The following is a 27,026-nucleotide window of genomic DNA, read 5'->3' on the forward strand; positions in this document are numbered from 1 at the left end:
TGCTTTTTCCACTTCCACTGAACAATGGTCACACACACACACACACACACACACAAATAATATATCTTTTACCCTAATTATGGCATACGCAAAATATTTAAAATATTTTATTAAAATAGCATCTTCACCTGAAAATTGATAATGCACATCCTGAAAATGAGATTTCACAAAGTAGAACACAATGGAGTCCTGATAATCACATAATGGTGCTGTCAACAGTCTGTTTTGAACAGTCACGCGCTGCTGAGATGACGACAAAAACATCCAGTGGAGAAAATAAAGTCAACTCCGGAGGCAAAACGCCGTGATTCAACACAAAGCACTGCAAGATTCTCATGTCTGCAGTTTAAATAGCAAAAGAACAAATTCACAAAACAATGTGGGCTGAGTTTCAGATATTTTTTTTGGGGGGGGGTTCTGGCTTGTCCATCCAACACGCAAACTCTGGTAGCGGAAACCCCTCGCACCCCAGTGCAGCTGAAGCTCCAACACAAGGCAACACTATCGTCTGTAAGAGACTCAACAAGACGTCGCTGCTCCGCTCTGTGTGTTCAAGAGGAGACGCTCGTCAAAAGGTCCGTCCGAGGAGTCTGAACATCCCTCTGAGTCTGTGGAGGGAGACCACCCCCACCTCAGTTGTGTCTGGGCCTTCCCTTCTTCATGCGGGCAGCTTTAGGTTTGGGGATGTACTGGTTGTTGGCCTGGTGCTCGAGTTCTCTGCTGAAGTAATGGATAGTCTTGTTCAAGCCTTCCTCCAGCGGCACCTGTTGACACAGGACACAACTTCAACATACCACCAGGTCCAAAAAAAATACAAGTTACAGGTAAATATTTTGAGTAGATAATATTAGTCATATAATGGCTATAAATATCTATAAGCCGGTCATGTAGTCTATGCGAATGATGGACTGATCTAGCTGAAAATCTGTTTTTTTGTAAATTCCTCATAGATCAGCTAATAACCTAATGTATCAAGAGTTTCTTCTGCAAGTGACTGTGCTCGGTAAATCTGCCTTGACGAGATCGACAGACCAAAATAAGGGATTAAACATAATCATTTAAAAATGTTTCAGTGGTGATGGAATTCGAACTGGCAATACTAAATACTTGCCATCATTAACGATGGAAATTTCTTTTCACAAATATCTCAAAATAATACAATAAAAATGCAATGTAATATAACATATGTAATAGAGTTTTTTAAAAAAACAGGCGGTCTCATGTCTTGTTCTCATATTTAAATAAAGGCTCACCGCGAAAACTGACATTTATGTGTTACGAAAGTTTTTGCCGCAATAAAGAGAATGTTGTAATAATTATCATTTGAATATTAATGTGGTTTGTCCACATCTGTCTAAACAAATGTTTAAGCTTGAAAGAAAATAATTTGATTGCACATCTCACTACAGTGCAACAACAGTCGTTGCTGCATTCAGATGATAAGAAATTTGGTCTTTGCTCACTGCTCTGTCGGGCGCAGTATGAAAAACAGAATTAATTTCCCCCCATCACTCTGTCTCCTCTGCCTGTCATTTCTGGTTTTGTTACGTACAGCGGTTATGTGATTGGTTTGCACTTTGAAAGGTCAGCAGCAAGCGGAGTCAAAGTTGAAATAATTTGAACTTTGAGCGTGGAGCTCGGTGGCAAGTTCAGGCTGTGCGTGACGCCGTGGGCAGCGGGCGCCTGGTTGGGTGCCACCGATCTCCCCCATAGGAGCAGAGCGGTTTATCAGCTGATCACGTGCATAAGGCAGAAGTTGTGTTTCACCGTGTGCATACAGTGGCCTCACAACAAGAATCAAAGAAATAAGCATTTGAGCTGCTGAGCATACAGGACGTGACAGTCTGGGATTGTTCACACGTACCACCGGCTCCCAGCCGAGCATCATCTTGGCTTTTCGGATGTCGGGTCGTCGCCTCTGTGGGTCGTCCTGGGCCTCTGGAAGGAACTGGATCTGACTTCGGCTCACTGCGGGTGTCAAAAGAGAACGTGGAGAGAGAGGCGGGTTGTTTTTTTTTCCCTAAACTCACGGTGATTGAGTAAATGCATGCACAATGCAGTGTAATTCACCACGACTGGAACTGACACGTGCTAACTTTCTCCAACGATCTAACGCCTTACCCACGAGACTTTTGATGAGACGAGCAAACTCCAATATGGTGTGTTCCTCTGGGTTTCCCTTAAAAAACAACACAAATTTCATACACTTCCATCACATCAATGTCAGCAGGAGGCAGACAAACTGTGCCTGGTAAATCTGTGCCTTTGTGGAATTTGTTTTCCATTTCAATTTGTAAAACGCAAAAAACGCAAGAAGAACTCACCAGATTGACGGGACTGCTGATGTTGCTGTTCATCAACAGAACCAAGCCATTCACCAGATCACTGGAACACAAATTAAACACGGGCAGAGAATTTATATAGGGATCATCTTCCTTTAGATGCTCACTATTTCGTTTTTGAATGAAGGGCACGTCATGTGCATTGCTCATGAGAACATTATGTATTATGTGACATAATGTTAACAGCTCAGCTTGAAGACAGTTGTTCCGATACAGCTTTCCTATTTAGCAAATCGTCACTGTGGAACAAACGGTTCTAAGGCTTCAGTAAATACTCTCTTCATTTCCTCCTATACATCACAACACAACATTACACCAAGAACTTTAGCCTCCAAAATGACTATGAATGTATTGCAGGCCTGTTTTTGCAGATTTGTCTACATGCGCACATACAGTAATACAGCACACAACTTAATTGTTCTAATGATAATTCGTTTTTAGCTGTACCCCATTATATAAATATACTTTAAATATTATAATGACATCAGGATTGTGGAATTAATTAATTAATCAATTATTTAGATTTTTTAGTTCGTTTTACAATTGTAGATAATTAAGTAAAAATTACATCACGTAAATTCTGTTGATCAGTCTGAAGGAAAACAACATTTAATCATTAAAAATGTTAAAACAGAATAGGGGGGTCTTTAGATGTGAACATTTAAACATAAATGTTAGTAATAGAGGGAATCATACAAGTTTACTCAAGTCCTTACAGGTTTCCTGAGACTTTACCCAAAGACCTTGGCATTTAGCTGTTTATAAAATGCTGATAACTTCATTCGGGGAAGAAGGTGGATGCTTTCTGGAGATATGGGATCATCAAATGCGCTGCATGTCTCTGATCTCTCTCTTCTGCAAACTGATCAAATTAATTTCACTATCACCTGCACACAAACCAAATAAATACTCTGCCACATACACACATTTTCCGCAGACTTCAAGGACCTGGAATGTGTGGAGGTCGACACATTGTATAATGCAACTGTCATCAATTATGTAATACGATTAATGTCTTTCATTAATTCTTTAATTATATTATAAATGTTTTGTTCCGTCTGTTTCCTAACTGGTGAGAGGACAACAAGAATCAAAATTTTAAAAATGTTACGACACTATTCAGGTACAGACTGTAGAGAAGAATGATGCATTTGGGGGAACATGAGAAAACAAGTAAAAATATGCTACAGTTCTTTATCTTACCTCACATACTGAAAGGCTCGTGTTTGGGAACCGGTACCATAAACCTAGAACAACAAAAGAAAACTGATTTTGTATTTCTGCACAATGCTCACAACTAAGATGTCTCTTTGTCAACAACACATTTCTACAAAACATACTTATAAATGAGCAGACCTTTCTTTTACTACGAGCAAGTCTGACTGATTATTTCTGTCATGATTATGTTCAAACTATCGTAAGTTTTTTTTTTACATTAAACTAAACTAACTTTCAGTTTTGCACATCAGAATGAAATGCTATTAAACCAAAAATCTAAATATTAAATATAATTGAAATTTAAGACACTTGGATCCAGTTCAAAACCAGGGTTAGAGGTTTAGTGTCTGACCTTGAAGTTAAAATCATGATTAATCAAAAGGTTTTGTTTTCTATAAACACTTAAAATTAATGCGTACAGAGGTTTGTCTCTGATATATCAGGTAAAAGCACATGGTCAGTAGAAATCTTAGAATGCGTACAGTGAGAGGTTCTCCCTGTAGAGCCTGCAGGATGAAGTTGCTGACAACACGTCCGTCGTTCATGTGCATGCGGGAGCCGAACGTATTGAAGATTCTTGCAACTCTCACCTCGACTCCTTCCTGTGAGCAAAGAAGAAAGTGGACGAGTTGTAACCAATTTTCAAACTCAGTTGTAACATTCTTAATGATTTCATTCATCTTACATTTTAAGGTTATGCTGTAAAGTACACTGCATCGTTTGGGGAAAAAATGATTACTTGGTATTCTATATCAAATTATCTTATGGAATAAATAGAGACTGAGGGGTTATAAATTGTACACATATTCCTGCAGAAACATATGTATAATATACACACCAATTAAAACATTGCTCACAAAGAGATGGAACCTACAGTATTAGCGGTAACAATGCTAATCTGGACTACAACAATGAATCGGATGATTCCTACATGAATCTGCAGTAAGTTACCCATTTACCTTAAATCTGATATTTTTCTCTCCCCTATGTCCGTGCCTGGCATAGTCATCTAACACTTAATTAAAATCCACTCTCTGACTTGTCCACTGGATTGAAAACAAATTGAGTACTCTGAAGTGTACTTGAGGGAAGGGTACAGTATATCTTCCATCTGCCACTTTTACAATCCATGTAGTTTATAGTCTCGAAATGTTAATTGTGTAACTGCTGTTTAATTTTTATTTGATCTAGAAGTTGCCTTTTCATACGGGTGGGTCTTTTTTAAAAAGAGTTTAACCCTCTAGATCAATGGACATGTCTGTGCAGATATAGAACTAAAATATATGGTGTCATATTAAAAAGGCAGCAATAATTATATGGGACATGCTCCCTCTCCTACACACCATTTCCTATATACAGTTGATGATTAAGTGTTATATTCTTTTTTTTAAAATGTGAAGCAGAATTAGCAGCATTAGGTGTCAATGTGTCAGACGAAATTAACGTCTTGTCAAAATAGTCTTGAGGCAATTATGACACTAAGCTCTTGATGATAGATACATACATAAATACACACTCTGATCACACAGATGTGGAAAATGTCCCCTTTTAAAATTATCCATGGCCTTCTTAAATCAGCCTGCTGCATCAATACATACTACTCTGGATGGGAAGTGGACCCATTTAAGGTCAGAAAACATGAATAAAAACATGAAAATTATGTAGACTGTCCTCTTAAAAATGGGGAGCATGCATTTCGATTGACACAACCTGGAAATATATTCCGTACAATGAGGCGCAAGGACACAATGAGGACAAAATGATAGAGAGGTTTTGGAAGGCGTGTGTGTGTGTGTGTTCGTGTGTGTGTGTGTATAGATAACGCACTCTGAATGTAAATGGTACAGTTCTGCACTGTAGTTAAACACTAATCTGATAGTTCTTTTCTTCACTCATTTAAATACTTCACGGTCTACACACGTCACCGAAGAGGTTAACACCAATTTTCTCATTGCTGAGAGGAATTGTCTTAATTCAGTATGCGTAAAACAACAGTTCATTATTAAAAAAAAAAAAACTACATCTAAAAGTACATCTGTGTAATTGTGTCAAACTAAATCGACTAATTATCATTTTGAATGTGAATCTACACATACATTCGTTTCCAGGCTACACCTCCTGGAACAAAGTACACTAGAAAAGATGTCACGGTAATAAGCACAAAATTGGACTTTTAAACTAACAGTGTAACAGTGCCATGGACTACATTGAGGAACACACTCAGGGGACTAAATGTTTCTTAAACCACGTGTGTGTAAATGTGACAAGAGATTTAAAACCCTGAGAGGCTGATCATTGAAACCATCGGCTGAGTATTTGTTCAGGATTATTTGTGTGTTTCAGTATTCACAACCACGTAAGATCGATCAATCAATAAACAAAGTGATTGTTGAGGTGCACCACGACTCAGGGGATTCGACACCGACCGTGAACCACAACATTCCCGATTTGAATCTGTCACAAAAACTTAGTTGCCTCTCCCTTCAAGTCTTGTCCTATTTCTGCAATCTCTACCCTGAGAAAGCCAAAATTCCGATATGCCCTTCTATGAGGCTGCCACAAAACACAACTGTTCTTCATGCCGAGGTGCAGACTAAGCGGACTTCACTTGGCCCGTATAGATGAGGTCTTCAGTGTGCGTCATCATATAACCGTTGTCATGTCAGGGCTTTACAGTGCGGCAGGAAATACACATTTGAAAATGTGCATTAGTTAACCAAGTGCATGCCTGTCCTTTGTTCAGTCATGATAACTTAATTGTTCACTTAATCAAGTCAGTCCTGCATCATGTGGATATTGTACGTTTAATGTCTGGAAAGGCAATAATATCGTCTTAGTTAAGCCAACTGAACCGAACTGAGGTTTTCTAACCATGTAATACTCACTCATTATTATTATAATTGATAAGAGGAAGATGCCGTGATCCCATGAAATAAAGAAGCACTGGTGCATCTAAGTAAACATTATACATTTGAATCCAGTTGTTTCTAAAGATCAATCACAGAATGTGATTACATGACCACAGTTATTTACTGCTCTTCACTTTATACAGCTCCGCTATAGTCTTATTTTGATTTTAGTCTAGTAGATGCAATAGAGCAGCAGCAAAACTAGTATCAATATTAGCAAAGATAAAATCGATTTCATAATTAAAATGATGTTCAAAAGCATCATGCATCAGATCCACTGATAAATAGTCTTCAATGTTTTCCCTCTGGCTGCGGGCACGAAAGGCTCTTTCATCCACTGCATGACCTACGCTCATCACTTTTTAAAGGTTAATGAATTTTGATTACATGACTGGGCAATAGATGTAATGTGTGATATTCTTGTTCCCTTGCACAAACAACTGGCAGCTGGATATTGAAAGGCTGTCATTTCCAAGAAATTCTCCCCGTGAGTGTGAAAAAAATAATAATGGGCAGCTGAGGAGGTGCCGGAGTCTAGGAAGATAAATAAATATCACCTGCCTGAAGGAAAGGCAAGAGATATCAATCATATCTGATAATCAAAGGCTGGTGTCAATCAAGTCATAACGGGGAGAAAAAATTTCTGCATCTTTCAGGAAACATGCAAGGATTTTTCTTCACTGAGCTCGACTGAATTGTCTGTCAAAAAACTCAACACAAAATTCACGGACATATCTTAGGTAATACTACATGGTCCTCTCAAAAGCAGCCACTTAACAGCATGAGAACAATGTTACAATACTGTTACGAGACCTGGTGACAATAGGGGCATGTTGGCACATCCTGATTTAATAAATGTTTTCTTTCTGATAATATTGGTCAGATCTAAAACCAAAAAAATTTCATTTCAAAAATGATTTTGTGCCAACTGAACGAAAAACTGGTTGTACGGAACAAGTGGTTACATTAAGATCAGAATTTAAAAAAAAATTGTATAATTTTATTATATGGCAGCATCATGTATTAATAACAGTGATAGCAGTGGCCAATCATGGATACAATTCTATATAACAGATATCATTTTTTGTGTAGAAGTGGAAAGATTAAATTATTTTATTATTAATTTTGGCTAATGGCTACAATTACAGAACTGTTGTTCCATGGGAGACACACAGACAACATGACCAACAATTATACTAACCACTGTAGTGACAGGAATATGCCCCGCATCATCTCTCTTAGGCCTGTATTTTTTACCAAATGCGTCCCCTATAGAGTTATGGTGTTAATACCTGTTTCATGTAGGCGTAACACATCGTCTCTGCAACACGTTTCCCCTCGTCGTAGCACGCTCGAGGACCGATGGGGTTCACATGCCCCCAGTACTCCTCATTTTGTGGATGTACCTCTGGATCTGGAAAACGACGATTTTGGAAACATCTCACGACACATTTAAGATTTTTTTTTCAAGAAAAATTTAAAAAGTTTGATTTGGATTAGCATTTTTCCCATCATGCAGACTGACATTTGTGTGAGCACATTTCCCCGCAAGAGCAGCAGAGTGAGGTTCAATGACATATGTTTTTCAGGAAATGGCTCTCTTCAGTTCTGTGTAATTTTTCTGTCATTCTCGGCGTGTCTGTGTGTGTGATTGCGGGGGACAAAACATTTCTATTTGTGTTGTCTGACTACAGATAGTGAAACAGGCTCATAAATGGTGCCTCTTAAAAAACACTAACCATAATTGTTGTGCTGCTGAAATGAGACCCTTGAATGAATCAGTTGTCCTCGTGTGACTGGATATAATAAAATTTACTACATGTTTGTGAAAGGTGTGAAACAAAAAAATATGACTTGGGATGTGGTTGCTTTAGCAGTCCCAACCGTATTTTCATGAAGGCTGCTGGATGGTTCAAATATTAAAATTTGTGTTCACACATATTGCTACACAATACATCCATTGAGTCCTTTACAAAGACATCTTCAAGGGCAACCTTTTTTCTTTGAAAGACAAAAGGTTCCTTTTTGCAGAACCAGCACCAGTTCAATCAGGTTACTTAAAGAACACTTAAGATGTGAGTGGGAGGCGTCTTTCTTACCTCCATAAACCTCAGAAGTAGAAGCCAGGAGAAGTCTGGCACCCACACGTTTGGCAAGACCTAAGAGCCAAACAACACATTTAGAACAGTTTTGTTGTGCATGAACCAGAAGGGGATCAGACCGTCACGTTAAACATGAGTAAATAAACAAAATAGAACAGCATAAACATACAGAGTGTGAACCCTGTGAAATTACCTGGTTTTCTACTTTAATTGTGACCTGATCTCCAGTCACGAGTATTGACAATCACAACACAATCCCAATGAAGTTGAGATAATATGGCACAAACAATTACAATGGTCTGTGCCTTTATCGAGTACATCCCTTAAACATCCACACTGCCGATGAGTAAATAATGGACCCTCGGAGTTAACTGGTCAAAACCTCCTGAGCAGGTCAGACCTTCACAACGTTCAGGAGGAATTCTGGACCATTCTCTGAACAGGACATTTTCAGCTCAGCCATATTCTTAGGATTGTCTTGTGTGGCGAATCTTCTTCGTTTGAAGTCAATCTGCTGTCGATTTTCTTTGATGTTCGCGGTTATATTTATGATGCATCACCAGACCTGTGCCGAGCGTCAGCTGGCGGACAGCCACTCTTAGGTTATCCTGTAAGATACCTTGATAAACTTAGGAATTCTTTTCCCCTGCGATGATGGCGAGCCGTCCAGGCCCAGGGGCAACAATTCAGCTCCAAATCCTGATGCTCTCTCCACCGTACTTCACCTCTAGAGTAAATGTTTTCATGTTGATGTGCAGGGCCCTTTTCAACACAATATGAAGAGCTGCATGTACTTTCCAAATAATTCAACCTTCTTTTCATTCATCCACAAATATGCTTACAGTAGTTCTGGAGTGTTAAGGTGTTCTTTGGAAAACTTCGGGCCTCAGTTATCCCTTTCGAACAAAGTTCTAGATTAATGCACATCAAGGATTCCTGATCAGAAGTCTCCTGAGATCTCTTTCTGGTGAGGAACCGCTTGCATCATCAGATGCTTCTTGTGAACAGCAGCTCTGACCCACGCATCTCATCTCGTTTCATCAACTGGACTGGTTTCCCACCTCCTGACTCCACTAAGCTTTTGTTGATGTCATTAGCCTCAAGGTTGACGTACTTCCTCCAACCTACACTGTGAATGTTTAAATCGTGTATCTAATATGGACAGGAATGATCCAAAGATTTGTGTGGTATTAGTTAAATAGATCAGATGAAGATTAAACCACATTCTGAGGCAAACTGGTGCATAAATGGAGATAATTACAAAGTTCACCTACTTGTTCTTGCCACTATACTGCACCAATGTTCAGGTTTCACAATGTACAAAATAGGTCTTTTACTGAAATACACAGTGCACTTGTTTGATTTCTCTTTCTGCACAATGCCCTGAATATAATCTGAGTATGTGTCTGTATTCACACAGTACTTTTTGTGAATATGAAAAATAGTTATCACAAACTCTGAAATGAACCAGAGTTGGCATCTTAACCATGTCACTACTCTGTTTCCAGACAAGATATCTGTAACACTCCTGGCTTCACCCATGTATTAAAGTATTGGTGTTTGGATTTTTGAACAAAGATCTCTTGAACAATGTATTTATCTGGTAGATACTGCTGAAGAAAAGCAGAGAGCTGTAAAATAAAAAATACGGATGTTCTCTGTTTTTCTCACGCTATGAATTATAGATTTTAAAGCTTGTTTTGCAGTTGAATGCTTAATGACCATTGTTAGTGATAAGGCAGAATGCCTCACACTAAATCTTCTCATCAATTTCAGTATCCACCAAAGATAGGATTGCGCTGCCTAACTCTGAACAGTCTGCCAGCACCCAGACAAAAGACGTGAAGTTTTGAATCTCATATAAGGCCTAAACTATTTTATGCTGGATATTTAGACTTTATGCAGCATGGAAAACAGCTAAAAAATGTAATGAGGGAGAGGACTTGTCTGGTAATTTCTGTGACACTCAAGAAAACCAATTAATGAAAACACAGTTTTACAAACTAAATCTCGAAGGACTAAAGAATCTCCTGGACAACCAGCTTATTTGCGGTCAGTTGTGGGTTACGAAACTGATCCTGAACTAATCCTACTATATGAACTCTTACATACTCACCAAGCATGTTCAGTGTGCCAATGGTGTTGGTCTTGAGCGTTTTGATAGGATTATACATGTAGTTGGGAGGAGAGGCTGGAGATGCCAGGTGATAGATTTGGTCAACTGTGAAAAACAGGAGAAACATAAATCATCTTACCTTGAAAAAATCAACAACATAAAACCCCCATTTGTGATAGAATGCTAAAACAGGGCAACTGAATGATTTCCTGTGTCATTTGCTAAATGCTGCTGCCACTGCTTTTTGGAACCTTGACCTTGTGTTATTAATAGCCAGCCTTGGAGGTGTAACATGTGGCATAATGAGAAAATAGATTTGAAATTTAAAATAAAAGTGTTGAATTAATAAGAGTAGATTCAAGCTGAAGGAGAACAACATGCCTGTCTATTGTGTCCTATTTCCAGTTCTGAGGAATAGCTAAATTAATCGACACTCAAACGAAGCTCAGAGCAAAGAAATGTGAATCTTCTCTCCCTGTACACTCAATGACCAATGAATAAAATAACAGCACAGTAATTTTCTTGTCTAACAAATGCAAAGATTTCTGAGGATGAATGTGGAGACTATGAGGTGGCCTGTCATGTCCATGTAGTTGGTAAGACTCCTTTCAAGAACAAAATATTACCATAGCGCAAAAAAACACAGGCATAAGAGCCATATGCTCACTAGGATCATGGAATTTCACAGTTTGTCTCTTGGTGCCTGTAACCTTATAAATATTTATGAATTGATGCTGCTACTGTTTTGTCTTCCAGCAAGTCTGTGAGTCGATATGCAGCTGCAAAGATATTTTATGCCAAGACTATCAGGTTTCTCATCTGATCAACAGCGTCACTGCTTGTGTGTGGGTGGAGCGAGTGTCTCGTCATTACTTCACAACATGGTGGATGACGGCGGTGGAAGTTCATAGAGTTCATGAGATGGTCCACCTTGTTGGTGGAATGTGATCTGGTTTTTGTTTGTGTTGAACAGTACATCTAGAGGCATGAAGCTATTTCTGTCATGGGCACTTGAAAAAGTCCCAAAACAAGAAAAAGAGTAAATTAAAAATGTCAAAAATAATAAAATAATTCAAATGATCTGCCGACTGAACCTGAAAATTTTATTTCAAGACTTTTAAAACAAACTAGACGAGGAAAAGTGAAAATCATACCTACTTATTTTCAAAGTATTTATTTAAAATTGTTTTTGAGAGCTGAGATGTTTTTCAAGGGAGCAGAGACAGATTGGCATTATGTCTCTGTGCTGTTCAACACAAACAAAAAGCAAGTGACCTCACAGTGTCAATATGACTTCACACACAAATGATGCAGAACTAATTACCCATGTTCTTAGGTGATTACAGTGGAACCCACAGGCTCTATTGTTGTGTCAATATATTACTGCAGCAGATATTCAGTGTACTCTTTTCAGCTGGTCTGGGCTATCGGAGCCATCAGTTCACAGACTGCTCTTTTGCTTCGGCACGCCTGCTCTTGCTGTTCTGATCTGACACATCCATTCAAAAATACTCCATTCAAAGATACTTAGATTGGCCTAAAATATTCTGAGCAACTATGAGCACCCACTAAGAAATTATACTCCAAGTTAACAATGTAATGTAAGTGATGGACAGCCACTGGCATTTCAAGCGAGAAAAAAAAATGTAATCGAAGGCTAAAATGAGGCTACAGCAGACTGACCAAATCAAGTTGGTATCTTATAAAGCTTTGATCTTTTTTGTGTAATATTTTTTAGGTATAACGTGACTCTCCTGCAACACAGCTCACCGCTGAAACTGTACCGTCAAGACCTGTTGCACAGTCACGAGTTGTGATTCTGTACATTAACAAAGTGCTCATTCTGATGATCACAGTATGTCCCTTTACTGGTGTAGTAAATGTGGAGCACATTCCTGGAAAACATAAACTCAGCACCTAATTAAGTTCCTTACTCTGATCCTGGACTATTGTGCGTTAATGTCTTGTGTTGCTCTGTTCCATTCGGACAATAACAAATTTCATGAATCGTGTGCATAATCCATATTAAAAAGAAAAAACTATCTATAACCTGATGTAGCACTGGGTAACAAAAAACGTTAAAAAAAAGCAATTAACTGGCATAGGCCATTAGATCAGATGTGCTGAATGGCAATTTGTATACTGACTGCTGGGGCCAACCTTTTGCAGTTGCAGAGACTTGCCATTTGCTCCTCAAACAGGTCAGAGCAAGAGTAAAAAACTTTTTTTTTTCCTTGGTGGAAAAAAAATTATGCTTATAGATTATGGCAGAGGCTGTATGAGTCCCGAGAGACGATTTGATCCATATCAGGTGGGAATTTATAAATAGGAAAATAGGAAAAACATTTGTGTGGGATTACTGCCATAGTTTGATATGAGGGATGAGTGGCTGTCTTTACAAGCCTTGCAAATGGAAAGGACAGCAATGCAGCATTTTTATACTCTGCAAAATCAAAAGCGAATGCATTTGTTGAGGAACTGCACATATTTGTTATGTTATTTGATGTGTAACTACCGTTTGTTCCTGACAACCTACAAACAAAATCACTGAGCTGCAATGACCTCTCTCTGCACGAGTCCATATAGACTCTATGTACGTGTCTGAGGAGACATGCATCTCTGATTGGAACAGCCTATGCCTTTGAACAGTTCTTTTCGGAACTGACAAGTGAGTCATGGCCCGAAAACTGAAAAACAAAAATGAAAGGGTTCTTCATCATAGAATGAATAAAGATAAAGGCATTGTGGATGTGTCTTTCAATTTGGCATAAAGATGCACTTATGTGAGCAGATAATGGTTTTCAGGGGAAATCTAGTTAACCGAAGCTTCAAATAGAGAAAGAGGATTTCTTGGTCATGTACACATGTAACTGAAGAACAACAAGATGAAAGGTAAGATCATTACAATTAGCAATATATTTTTGTATTCAAACAAATACAATTCAAGTCTGAGTAAAGTGAAACTAAGACAAATAAGCCTTTTAATATAAATACACTATACTATATACACTTTATATAAGAATTATTATTACTTATAACAACTAAATATGTTTGTCAGCCTTCCCCGACCTGGCCAGGCCAGGCCAGCCCAGCTTTGACACTCAAAAAAATGATTTCTTCAACCACAGCTTTACTCTGTTGCTCACCTTCGATATAGAGAGGCTCCACTACATCATGATTGATGAGCTCAAAGTTTTCGTGGCCAAGCCAGTGCTCAACATTTCTTTTCCTCCCTGTGAAGAAGTTGTCCACCACAGTTACCTCATGGCCATCCATCATTAGTTTGTCAGTCAGGTGGGAACCCACAAAACCAGCACCTCCAGTGATCTAGAGGGAGAACAAAGATTTTTTTTATCAATATCATGCAATATCAGAGCGTTCAGCAAGTCAGACTGGACAGGTTCACTTCCAAGAGCACAGACTTATCCCCGGAGAAATAAGGATAAAATACCAACAGAAGAAAGAATATAAAGTAAATAACATAGAAATACTACACAACAACAAATGTCATATACAATATGCAATAACAAATACTATATACAATAACAAGTAAACTTATCCCCCCAGTATCATAGCTATCTTGTGCATTTGAAATCAGGTGTTTGCTTGCATACCAATATTCTCTTCCGATCCTTCTCTGACAGGAATTTGACAGGAGGGTATTTCTGAGAAAAACTGAGAGAGAGAAGACAAACTCCTTAGAGGTGAAGATCTGGAAGACATACTGCATGAGTTAAACAGAACAAAACAATATCCTATGCACTGACGCATCATGTTGTCTTTCTGTATCTTTCTTTGACCTTAATAAACCGACTGACGGAATGAAGTGTCAGTGATGGTTGAGTGATTGTAATCTACAGCCTTTTGGCTTGAATGATGATAATACTGCCCCATTCAACAGATCTTGGAAATTACATTTGAGAGAAAATCCTGGTGAAACCTATGAAAATAACCTCCAAGTTGTATTTACCAAGACTTGTTCTTTAAATCACTAGTACCATAAATTATTTTGTGGTATAAGCGTAAAACATGTCTCAACATCTGAAAACACAATTTGTGCACTTTAGCTTTTGTGCATTAACATTTTATCAATTTAGCTGCTAAACCAGGCGCTTAATTCACTAATAACACACTGTGTTCCTCACAATTGACCTGTAACACTCCACAGAGGCTGTCCAGCATTACATTGAAAGGAATCTTGAAATCCTGTTACATGTTGGAGATTTATAGGACGGAGCACAGAGTAGCAACATGGGGCTCGCTCAGATAATCATCTGAACAAGTGCCTGTGTGCCTCTGCCTCAATGGTAATCAAGGAATAAATGTATGTATGTATGACATGTAAATGCATCAGGAGCTGCAAGAGAACAGAACATCAGGGGCTTCATTCACCGATGAGCCTGAGCCTGCACAATGTTCAACACATTTCCCCAGTAACACTCCACAGGGGCTTGTCAGGATGAGACTAGGGGCCTGTGGCAGATTTACTGCAGAAAAGGGAGCGAACAGTAGGAATTGATTAGATTCTATTGACACCAATGCTATTGTCAATTCTGCTTGATGGTCCATTTGTTTGCGATTCCTGATCAATTTTCTACATGGGCTGCCCACAGGTTTTCAGCATCAGTGCAACTGTTTTATTATCTCCAAGTCTGAAGTGAGAGAGGTAGCTGTAGCAACAGCGCCTTATCCTCTGAACTGTGCACCATTTGTTTTCATTTGGGGTTTTCTTGGGTCCAGGTCAGATCTGGTTAGAATATCCGTCTCAAGTGAGCTAATCTTGAATAACAGATGTGAACACACCCAAGACGTACTGAGGATGCATTTAAGATCCGATCACTCATAGACCACATACGGTGGTGGTCTGGCAAGCATGTGGCCACAGTCCTTTAGCAGTGTGGGTGTAAATGCGTTCTTGGGCCACACTGAAGAGACCGAATGCTTTATTGTTTGCCAGAGACAGATGGGTCATTTGTCAATGTGTTTGTGTGCGGCCCAGACCACCTCCTAAAGCGGGAGGGTTTGAATCTCTAATGTGTCCTTGATGTGTCTTGGGAGTTTGGGAGGGTTTAACCCAAGTCATTTTACAGTTACAGAAGAAGCCTTTAGTTCCCACTCAGTAACTGCAACAAATGCAACTCAGACAGGTATGTGGGTAGAATCTAATGAGTTTGAAAAGGGTGAAAATAAGATGTCAGGTTGAGATAGTAATTTTATCTGGGCGGGCCACCTATGTATGTAATGATGCATGCTACAAATAGCGCTGTGGTCATCTTTCTTCTTGAAATTTAGTCATGCTTTGGACTGTATCTTCCTCTCCGCCATGCCTCCATTTTGTTCTTGTTTCCAGCACTGTAGACGGATTTGTTTGAATTTATTTTTGGCAATTTGTATTTGCATTTGAGACAGGTTCTCAGATCTCATACCTAGGCTCACTTGGATGCAATCAAAACATGTGCCCTTTTACTGCTGCCTCATCAGCATTCATGGCATAAGAGGTGACATAAATAATTACGTCATAACTGCAAATATTACAGTTGTTTTGTTGTATCCCCATTTCAAACATCCGGCTCCCAGGGAAGGAAAGCCAAGCAAAACAAACGAATTGTGAGGGTGTACACATTTATGCGAGGAAAATAACAAACACAGGTACTCACCTTTGTTCAAGATCACGAATCTTCTCTCTGAGAGGAGCCACAGCCTAAAGTGAGATGAAAAGTAAGTGATATAAGAGCATAAGCCAATGCTTAGAAAGTATTAAATTGATCCTACAGTGGTAGGTATGTTAATGTACTCTAAGCTGGTGGTTGAATTCATGTCATTTTCTTGATCATTTATTTAAGTAGCTCTTAACAACCAATATGTATGAATTTTGTGAAAAGACATCATAATAACAACCTACTAACAGAGAGTAAATGACATCACATAAGACGCAACAACATTCAATACAGCCGAAAATGTAAATATAGAATAACCTGTTAAAGGGGCAGTAAGCTATTTTGTAGAAAACTTGTTTATTTCTTTGTTGTTGTTGTTGTTGTGATTTTACTGCTCTGGCCGGGCTGCGATCCCGCAACCTTGGGTATGGAAGTGCGACACATTGACCGCCACCCGCTAGCACGTCTCTTCAGGTGTCACGAGTGATCATTACAAACTGCACTTGCATTGCTGTGAGGTGCACCATTTCTTGCTTTTGATTTACACAGCCAGTCTGACACAGTCTGAGCCGAATACCCAGATTTCTTTATCAGCGGACACACAAAAGCGACAGCTAATGGACCGTGAGGAAATATTTGCAGATTTTTACAAAGACCTGTATTGCTTTAGAAGTGCTTACTGCCCTTTAATGTGTCGTGGGCCACATTCAAGGACTGTCAGGGACATTTACATAATCTGTGTAAGTAGAATTAATTTACGCAAAACAAAAAGTCAGAAAAACTGACTCTTGTGGATGTAGTAATCGTGAAACACAAAGTGATGAAAAGCCCATTATGAGTGAATTAAACATCTTGGATTATTTGGTTTGTCTGGCCGTGCCAAATAATAGACAGAGTCTGAATTGTCTTGATTTCCTCCTTTTCTTAATTTCCGGCAGACTCGGCACGAGAAGTACATTGCTTTTTCCTGCCACTTAAACACGATAATACATTGAGTCTTTGCAAATGGAAATGACACATGTTTAGAGCGCGAGGTGAAATCTGAACACAAGTAGTCATTCAAGACACATGTGGAGGTGCATTCAATTGCTTCAATCATTAATCGTGAATTAACATACTCAGAGCTGTGATCAGACCTCTGTAAAGCAGCAAATTCACAACAACGCGACCTCCACTCTTACTCAACAGTTACCAGATGTTGCCAATGGCAAAAACAACAACAGATGAACAGGGTGAAAACAGTGATCTGGGTCACACTCACATCATCAATTTTCTGCTCAATCTCCATTTCTCCATGTTCTTGTATTGATCTGTGATGAGAGACGCACAAAGACAAGGAGAGGGTGTTGGCATAATAGCAGCCATAATCACAAGGCAAGAGGAAATAGCTCTTGAGATGGAGCACACTGTTGGTTTGCAACACATCACTGTCCACTTGTCATCCATCCAAATATACAGTATGTGGATAAAATAATTTCATATCACACTATATTTATTCTTGTATCTGTATTGTTTTCTGTTCACTGTTTATGGCTAAAACAACCACAGGGAAATATTTGTTTTTTGCCAATTCGACCATTTGAAATCTAAATCTAAAAACACTCAATAATGGTCTATTACAACCAGAGATATATTCGAAACTGACAATTTATTTTTAAAACCTTGCAAAATAAAAAAATATTGAAAAACCCCTCACTGAAAACCTTTGGCTTTCATATGTCAACAAGATGAAACAAGGATTTTGATCCTGACTTTATCCAGTATTCAGATTTCTGTCCTGAAAATGTATGCAAATTATTACACATTAATTAGACTGTTCCTAATTCGCATAACATTTCAGAAAACTTGTAATATAAAAAATAACTGTCTAAATGAAAACAATCCAATAAAAGTTTTTACATTATTCAACTGTCGTGTCTCACCAGTGCATCTGACGTCTTTGAAAATTTAGTTTTCAGACAAATTTTCCGAAATGCTTTTTTCCCAGAGTGAGAAGCTGTATTGTGCTGTATAGGGTATATACTGTATACTATGTATGTATGTATGTATGTATGTAGCTATGTCTAATTACAATCAAGTCTGATGAAGTGTGTGAGGTGAAAGAGAATAGCCACAGACACAATTAAAGGAGCAGTAAGCGATTTTTGGAGAAAGCTTATCTCTTAGTTACTTATGGAGTCGTCAGTTAGGTAATCGAAAATGAATCACTGTACCTCATGTTCGTGTACGTTCCCCAGACAGCTGGAAGACAGAGAGAGGAAATGTGTCATGATAATGGCAGCATCATAAATGCAGCATAGTAAATATACAGTCCAACTGTATCCAAGACCATAAACATAGGGGAGAAAAAAACCTCATACCAGGTGAACTTATTTTTTCTATTGTCACCAATGTTTTTAGTTTCTGTGTGTTTTCCCCCTGAATCTTTTTTTTGTTTTTTTTAATGTACAACGTGCCAAATAGTTTGCAAAAATAATTGCTGGAGGTTTTTTTATTTTATTTTAAAACACACACACACACGAGGAAAACAGAAATATCAGTGGATATATAGAAAATGTATTTACTACCTAAAATCAGACATAAGACAAGCGAAAGATATCACTTTTCGCCGAGTTCCGAAACTGACATTGTGGAAATAGTTTCTGTTGTCAAAGCAACAGTTATGAATTCAAGTGTATTCACTTTACAATAACATAAAGTCCCATTCTGGGAAGCTGGAACCTGTGAATGTTCAGCATTTTTGCTTGATTCTCATGGATCAATCAGTTTTTCTGTTGATGACGTTATCATCAAAGTATGAAATACTTCTGTTGTTTAATTTTTTTTTTACCAACACAAGACCAAACATCCAAAACCACATGTAGCTGCCCCCCCCGATCATTTGATAGTTCATGATGAACAGCCTACATATGTTTCCTGTACGTCGAGTCTGCTTGCTTTAAACTACCTCAGTTTGAATGTGTTGACAATGGCGATGGTGACACTTTGGACTAGTAACACATACATTTCAAATTGAACAGATCCACATACTCACAGGCGATATAGGCGATCAAAGCGAGGGCGAAAAGCAGCTTCATCATCCTTCTGTTTAATCCTGATATCAGCCAGATGACTCGCTTCATCATCCAGGACACCAACACGGAACCACACACACACACACACACACACACACACACTCTCACACTCTCAAGTCCAGCTACAGCATCTTGAGTCACAATAGCTCATGTCCCCGGCGGAGTTCGTGTCGATCGAGACAAGCCCGGCAGTGTCCTGACGCAGCTAGCTCACCTGCTACACGGCGACAGGCTGAGCTAGCTGCTCCTGCTACGTCAACACCGGGCGGGCAGGAGCAGTTTACGTGGCTAGCAAAGCGGAGCGATGCAACACACACACACACACACACACACACCGCACAGGTAGCCTCACGGTGTCAGGTGTCAATCTTCACAAACTACACGTGTTCCTCAGCGCCACTTGTCCTCCGACTGAGAAGGATGAGGGTTGAGAATCATGTCTCTGATAGGCTGATATCTTTAAATGCACATCAACGAATGTGCTGTTACGAATCCGAGCGGTTAGCCATTAGCAACACATTAGCCATTAGCTGCGTCGGCTAGCAAGCGGCTAAAACTTGCATTTCTCTGCTGTTCGTAGCGGCTGCCGCAGGACACACACACACACACACACACGCGCGCGCTCGAATTCTGCCCTGCTCTCACCACCGCACGCGAACCGGAGTTTTGCTTTTTTTTCTGACCGCCGCACTCGAACCGGAGTTTGCTTTTTTCTCCTTCTGGGCCGAGGGAATAGCGCATGAGCGATTACTCATTGCTCGATTGAGCAGCCTGACTCCTCTCGCGGCGCCGCCGTGACGCGGCGTCTAACGATAATAATAATACTACTGATAATAATAACAGTTTTATTCGAGCGACACCTTCATTGTAATGTGTCGTTTCAACCGAGTAATTAAACATCGTAAGCGATTCTGAATCCTGTTTATTGCTCTTTCAGGTTTCCCGAATCATTTTCGACTCATTGGCACAATGGTTCATTCATTCCGCCACATGAAACTTTCCACGGGCAGTGAACGCACCTTGTTGATTTTCCCTTTGCAGCCAACGAAACCTGCTTCACACTGTAAACGCTTTGTCTTGTAACATGTATTTGCCCAATGCGTACTGTATGTCCGGGAATTCTTTTTAGTAAGCAATCAGAGAAACCTGAATTTCAAGACTTAATCTTTTAGGGATAAAGAATAGATAGGTAATAATACTTTTATTTATATAGCACCTTTTAGAAGTATAGCTTCGCAAAGTGCTTTCACAAAAACACAAAATATATACAATATATACACAAACAAATATACGAATTGATAAAATATAGAGAATAAGAATAATAAATAAAAAGAATTTGCATGAATATTAATAGTGGATATAGTGTGCAGAGGAACATGGTAACATAAATGTGCAAATGTCCCGGGATTTATGTTTTAGTTTAAATTAAACAGAGTCCAGAGTTTTTCTGTCAGAAAGAGGTGAGGTGTTGTAAAGTCATAACGATATTATGGACATATACTTTACTATGTTGTCCTCATAGATATGCACTGATATGGTACAGATCCTCTGTACTACAATTTAATTTTTTAAAAACCTTATTGACGTCTTACAGGACAGGGCTCCTGGTGTCATCTGACATTTCATTACACTTCTAATATGCTGGCATTTACTACTGTTTTTGTACAGAAGATATTCTATTCTAATATAGATAAAAGAACAGAAAGATTGTAGTTGTGTAAGACAAGACAAAGAATCGAATGTTTGCCCTTTAGTACAGGGTGATAAACAGAAAACATCTAACGTATTCATGTGGGTTTTAAGCTTGTGCCTTAAGCTTTTATCTGGAAGCCACAGCTGAATGTTCTTTCAGTCATTGCAATGGTGATGACCAACATCAAGTTACAGAACACAGTGACAGCCTGGAGCACATCAAAGCAATAAGCAATGATTTATGACTGATCTTTTTTACTGGATAAAAGTAAGTATTATACTCTTTTCATGTCAAAGACAGTGGGTATGGAAGCATCCAGAATACATTCACCACGTCAAAGCAGGATTCAATAAAACTTCATAAACAAATCAGCCAGACAGTTGGTTTATAAATTGGTGAGGAGTAGGATAAAGGTGTGGCTGTTGCCCTCAGGTCTGTAACTGACCTTTCAGATTATTAATATCTGCTCACATACCCTCTGAACATGTGTGAACAAATTCAAACAGACAAACATCAAAAACATCCCGCTAACAGAGATGAAAGGATGAAAAGATTACCAATTGATTTGATCGATTTTTTCTTTTCTTTTTTGCATTGAACTGCTCATATGGTCCATACTGACATCTGATTTCTCATAAATGGTATTCAGCCTCCCCGATGATCACCCTCTGTTCATTTTGGTGATTGACCACGTCACCACGCTCATAAACTGCTGGTGGATTTAACTTTGAATTATCTTCTAAAGCAGTGGTGTCCTTTTAACTGTCAAGAGTCAATGAAATGTAATTTGATTCAAAGGCTATATTGAATGTTTTTTGCTTATATGCTGTGCGTTGATATCGCTGATAAATCAAAATGTTAAATTTAACATTTGCTGACTTTCCCACTTCATCCTTTGATTTTATTTAGCTTTGGGAGAAAAAGTGAAATATATTCTTTTGATATGTAAGTGACCACATAAATGTCCTTCCACAGCTGTCATTTGCAATATCTGCTGAAAGAAAAATCACAAATAAATATACAAACGATGAACATAATGTGTAAACATTCTTATGGATTTACTCACAGTCAGTTGTAAATGTCCCAGATGGTGACGTGCCCAACACAAAAACATGTGTAATCCTACGATTAAGTGAGATAATTATTCAAACATTACTTCAGTCTACAAAGCACACCATGTGGAAGCAAGAGTCCAACATAAAACAGACCACTTCTTCTTCTCCTCTCTGATTTACTAAACACTCCAGAATCAACTTCATCGAATAGCAGTCTAACAGCAGGAGGTTGTGTAGCCCATTTGGAACAGTTCACTGAGTTGACGCTCAATTTACTCCCTCATCAGTGTTTCTGTAACAATTTGGTTGTGTCGTATCGTGAAGATCCAATTGGCCCAATTGATGAAATGCAACATTGGTTATTACTCACTCTAAATGAATCGAAACAGTTCACTGAGGGTGTTGGAGACACTTCTAACAAACAAAAAACATTATCCCATACAGAATTATTGCAAAAGAAACCGTCGTTAAACAAGAGAGAAAAATTACAGTGTTACAAACCAGCCCTATTTTTCAACCACACTTAATGGATGGCAATGTTGAGTCTGTGTTTTGAGAAGTGCAGGATGGAGCCCCATGTTTCCATCAGGACAGACTGTGATAACTAATAATAATAATAACCTCCGAGCAGCTCAGAGACATAAGGTTCTCAGCTGGTAGATTATAGTCTTGCTTCAATAAACCTTTTCAGTCTTGTGACCACTACAAACAAAACCCCATTCAGCTTGTCCACATTGGGCTGACAGCAACTTCTCAGAGACAGAAACTAGAGCATCACACATCACACAGCCCAGGATGATATAGAAAAAAATGCAATGCTGAGACATTTACAAAGGAGGAGGGAAGTGCTGCACGGCTGTGGCTGATGTGACAGGTGATCTTCAATGAAGCAGGTTAAAGTACAAAGACAAGCAGAGAGAAAGCCCTCCAGCTTCAGGTGGACTAATATGATCACTTTCTTCCTCTTATATATGGGATCAACTGATATTGTTTTCAAACACGAAGAGCCTTATTATTTTCTACAGTTTTCTGCATTATTCATGATCTAAAGAATCCTCATGGGAACTTATTGTTTCTTTCTCTTTCTTTCTCATTTTCTGTTCATCTACTGTGAAAAGGTGTTTTTCACATTATTTGCCTTATGCATATCTCATGGAACCCGATTAGTGGTTGCATCACCTCAGTGCAACATGGAACCTTATTGTCTTCACAACCAATGAGCAGAGAGAGAGAGAGAGAGAGAGAGAGAGAGAGACAGGAACTGACGGGTGAAATGAATGACATCAGAATCACATACCTGCCTGATGGCTGGGTGACGTACACACTGTATTAATGTCATGCAGGAAGCTGTAGATCCGCACATGAATGCATTAGGAGGGAAACTGGATAGTTTTGGCCTGAGGACAGTTACGATACAATGTCTCACTAAGTACGTAAAGAACATCCCCTCAGCGGGGAGTAATCCAGTTGTTCGCGACCCAAATGTCAAAGCTCATTGATAAATTTAATCTGGCATGCAGCTGTTCACTTTGACTCCCCGGGAATAATCTCAGTCGACGGCCATGTGATGAAATATGTTTTGTTCTCTCCAATCAACTGTTTTAGGCTCATTTTTTAAAATACTTGGCTCACATCAAACAGTGTCCCTTCGTCAAACTGTGTGCAAAAGATTGTCAGAAGACAATTATTGACAAATGCATAGGGATTATTCTGTAATGTTTTCCCATGTTTTTTGTCCCTGAGAGAGGATTTCCAGAATAACCCATCTGTCAGGGGAGCTGTTCAATGAACCCTCTGACAGATGACCATGGAAACACAGAGCTTCTGTGATGGAACTGAATACCAGAGCTGCGTAGGACAATTCAGTGTGAAAATATAGGGTTTCAAAAAAAGAACAACAACCGGATCTCCATGTGTATTGTAATGAAACAGAATAAATAATAGAAATGGAATCAACTAATAGGATTGATCAACACACACTGAAAAACGATGATTTTCTTTGCCACGCTAGGCTGTCTACTCGAAGCTCTATGTGCTGATGCAGTCAGTCAATGCACCACTTTGGTCCACAGAGAAATATCTTAAGAACCATTAATTGCCATGTATTTTCATTTGTACTTAACCTTCACTTATGTAATCCATAAGGACTTTGTGTTAAGATTTTCTTTACATGCAGCCCTAAGAAATCTTATTTTTGCTGAACCTATACCAACAATGTATGAGCTTCTCAATTATTCATGAGGCCGCTGCCTTTGCACTTGATTGACATCTGCCAAGCTTCTTGTCCTCACCAAGGGAAGCCAGTTTGTCCTACACTAACGTTCCTAACAAAAAATAAACAGCCATTTCCACCCACACTTTGAGGGTCACGAGGCGGCGCTGGAGGTAATCCCAGCTGACATTTCAGATTTAGACTCTCTAATTAACCTGCATGTATTTGAACTGTGGGAAAAAGCCAAGTCACTGGCACAGAGAGAACATGCAAACTCCACACAGAAAAGCTCCGGTGGTCCAGCAGACTCATACCCAGAGGCCTCTTGATGTGAAGACAACTGCACCACCGTGTCACACTGAATAACAATTTATAAACAGTTCATAAAGTATAATTGATTAAAAAAAAAGCTCATGTGGAATGGTATGTGCCTTCTTGTAGGAACGAAATCAAAACAAAACAACTACAGCCTTATCTGTACTATATTTTTTCCCAGCCAATATTGTGACAGTGGGAAAAGCAAAGGCGTAAATAGATCAAATCATTTCATTCCATTCAAATGCTTAATTATAGTGCCCTGGTGTGTGGGCAGCGCTCGCAAAAAGGGCACAACCCAAGCTCAGGTAACCGGAGATTGCATCCCAGCAGGTGTATGACACATGCATGCCAGATCTCTATCATACTGGCACACACCAGTAGAACTGAACCATTGGTAATGCGAGTATTATACCTGTGGTTTTGCTGAGGTTCATTTAAAATGTCTGCCGTGAACAAAAAGAGGCCTGTTATGACTCGTGCTGTAAAAGAATGTTCATCCACTTCACATAGTTTATTTCATTTAGTCTTCTTTTCTCTTATGCAGCCATTGGCTCACACAGGTCACACTCACATGTCATCTACTTTAAACAATACTTTATTGTTAATCTTTATCACAGCTGTGGAGCCTTAGCTCCTCCTCCAGTGAAGGAAGTCACAGCCAGAACAAACAGCCAGTGTCTCATTGTCAAGTTGTGACACAAGTCATAACTGTGACATTGAGAGTTATAGGCACCCCTCCAGAGGGTTCTTTTAGAGTTGGGCTGGCAACCTCAGTGCACTGAGCATCAATAAATGCTTCTGCTAAAGGCGTCATGGTCTCCTAACAATTCTCCTAGCAGTCTCAGAAAAATGAAATGTAAGCCTTTTTTCACCTTTCACCGCAGCATTTTGCCAAGGTTTTTGGCTCAAGATCACTTATCCCTCAGGGCCATCTTATTCATACCTTTTTGAGTTCAGTTTTCTATTATTCTCATTATGAAATTTTTTGTTCCATCTGAGATAGACTTGCTCTTATTAAGTCGGTGGTTGCCGCAGTATGACTCACTTTAAAAACTGAAAAAAAAATAATGATAAAACAAATATTGTGCAGGTCAATTATTATTTTATATGATTCATCTCAGCTCGTAGCAAGCTGTTAGAATTACAATTCCTTGTTTGTTGAGATTCCCATACCATAATTTGAACATTTACATGTCACAATCATATAATAGATCTCATGAAAAAAATCATATTAAACAATATTGTTAAATTTCAGAGACACAGTCAAACCACATCTATACTGCCGATGTTGTGCTTTACGAGATTAATGAAAATGTGCCAGAATATTTAAATTTGGAAAATTGAGTAAAAAATTAAGTGCCGACATAAATGTGAAAATGTGGTTAGAGCAAGAAAAGAGGGTCATGAAAAGAAAAGAATAACTTAATGACAGGTGAAAAGAACGTACCTGTCTGCACCGTCCCAAGCAAGCCATTGAACTGCAAAGGCAAATAGCAGAGAAATGAACTTCTACTTCTAGTTTGTATAATGTGTGATCTGAGTGAAAGTGTCTTTATACGTTTCAAACTGTCGGGCAAACACCCTGCCTGCTGTCACAGAAAGGAGAAAAAGAACATGCAGAACACGTACGTTCTCTCCTCGTCGTAGCATTGTGCACAAAACAATGATATGAAACAAGAGAGTTTTAGAGAGAAGCTCAAATCCTGCAGAGATACTTGGGCAAATCATCCAGCACAACAAAAATCTGAACCCGGCTCCTTTTTTTGCAGCAGCACAGTACGTCACCTAGCAAGAGCATCTTGCTGGTGGTTATATAAAGAGTTTATTGTCACCCACTATGATGCTCATGATGCACGGTTTGCAGTCTTGTGTTCCCTGTCAGCGTAGGATGGGAGCCATGTGTCTTTGGTGCATAAAAACTCTGGAGGTTTAGGAGGGGTGGAAAAAACATCATATTTCAGAGGAGAAAACTACGAGAGCATCTGTGATAATGTTATTTCTATGAAGTCTTCCTGCAGTTACCATTTCTAATGTTGTTCTGGCTCAGTTTCCAAAGTGGGTCATGACAGAATAATGTGTTGTCTTTCAAAAAACATTATGAGCAAAAAAGTCATCTCAGTAAGACAGACACAAATATGACATTTACTGCAAATACATCTAAGTTGTTTAGGTGGCCAAATTGCAGTAACTGCATGGTAATTGCAGCCTGTATTGTCGATTACTATTATGCCCCGTTCTCACATTCACATTCATCAAACAATTACCCTGCTGTCAGAAAATGTTTAGCAAAATGGAAGTAGGCTAGATTAAAGGAAATTAATGTACACACA

At 39.0% G+C, this 27,026-nt stretch overlaps 1 protein-coding gene across 1 annotated transcript; it reads right to left on the bottom strand.

The window, feature by feature from the left end:
- Positions 1-94: 94 nt before the first annotated feature.
- Positions 95-20,200, bottom strand: uxs1 (UDP-glucuronate decarboxylase 1). The gene is made up of 15 exons (XM_035604272.2): positions 19,379-20,200; positions 18,558-18,585; positions 17,606-17,654; positions 16,345-16,388; positions 14,302-14,362; positions 13,834-14,014; positions 10,688-10,792; positions 8,569-8,628; positions 7,762-7,883; positions 4,043-4,162; positions 3,546-3,589; positions 2,325-2,385; positions 2,122-2,179; positions 1,865-1,968; positions 95-764 (listed from the first exon to the last, which is right to left on the bottom strand). The coding sequence occupies exons 1-15, from the start codon at positions 19,467-19,469 to the stop codon at positions 633-635; spliced, it is 1,260 nt and encodes a 419-aa protein (XP_035460165.1). The 5' UTR covers positions 19,470-20,200; the 3' UTR covers positions 95-632.
- Between the last annotated feature and the right edge of the window lie 6,826 nt (positions 20,201-27,026).

Source organism: Scophthalmus maximus, chromosome 14 (genome assembly GCF_022379125.1).
Source record: "Scophthalmus maximus strain ysfricsl-2021 chromosome 14, ASM2237912v1, whole genome shotgun sequence".
Lineage (NCBI taxonomy): Eukaryota > Metazoa > Chordata > Actinopteri > Pleuronectiformes > Scophthalmidae > Scophthalmus > Scophthalmus maximus.

Excerpts from the sequence above, each read along its gene's own strand:
- uxs1 (XM_035604272.2), bottom strand. The coding sequence starts at position 19,469 with ATGATGAAGCGAGTCATCTGGCTGATATCAGGATTAAACAGAAGGATG. Across the intron at positions 14,015-14,301 it reads AGGATCGGAAGAGAATATTG|ATCACTGGAGGTGCTGGTTT; the intron begins GTATGCAAGCAA and ends TTCTCCCTCTAG. Across the intron at positions 2,180-2,324 it reads TCAGCAGTCCCGTCAATCTG|GGAAACCCAGAGGAACACAC; the intron begins GTGAGTTCTTCT and ends TTGTTTTTTAAG.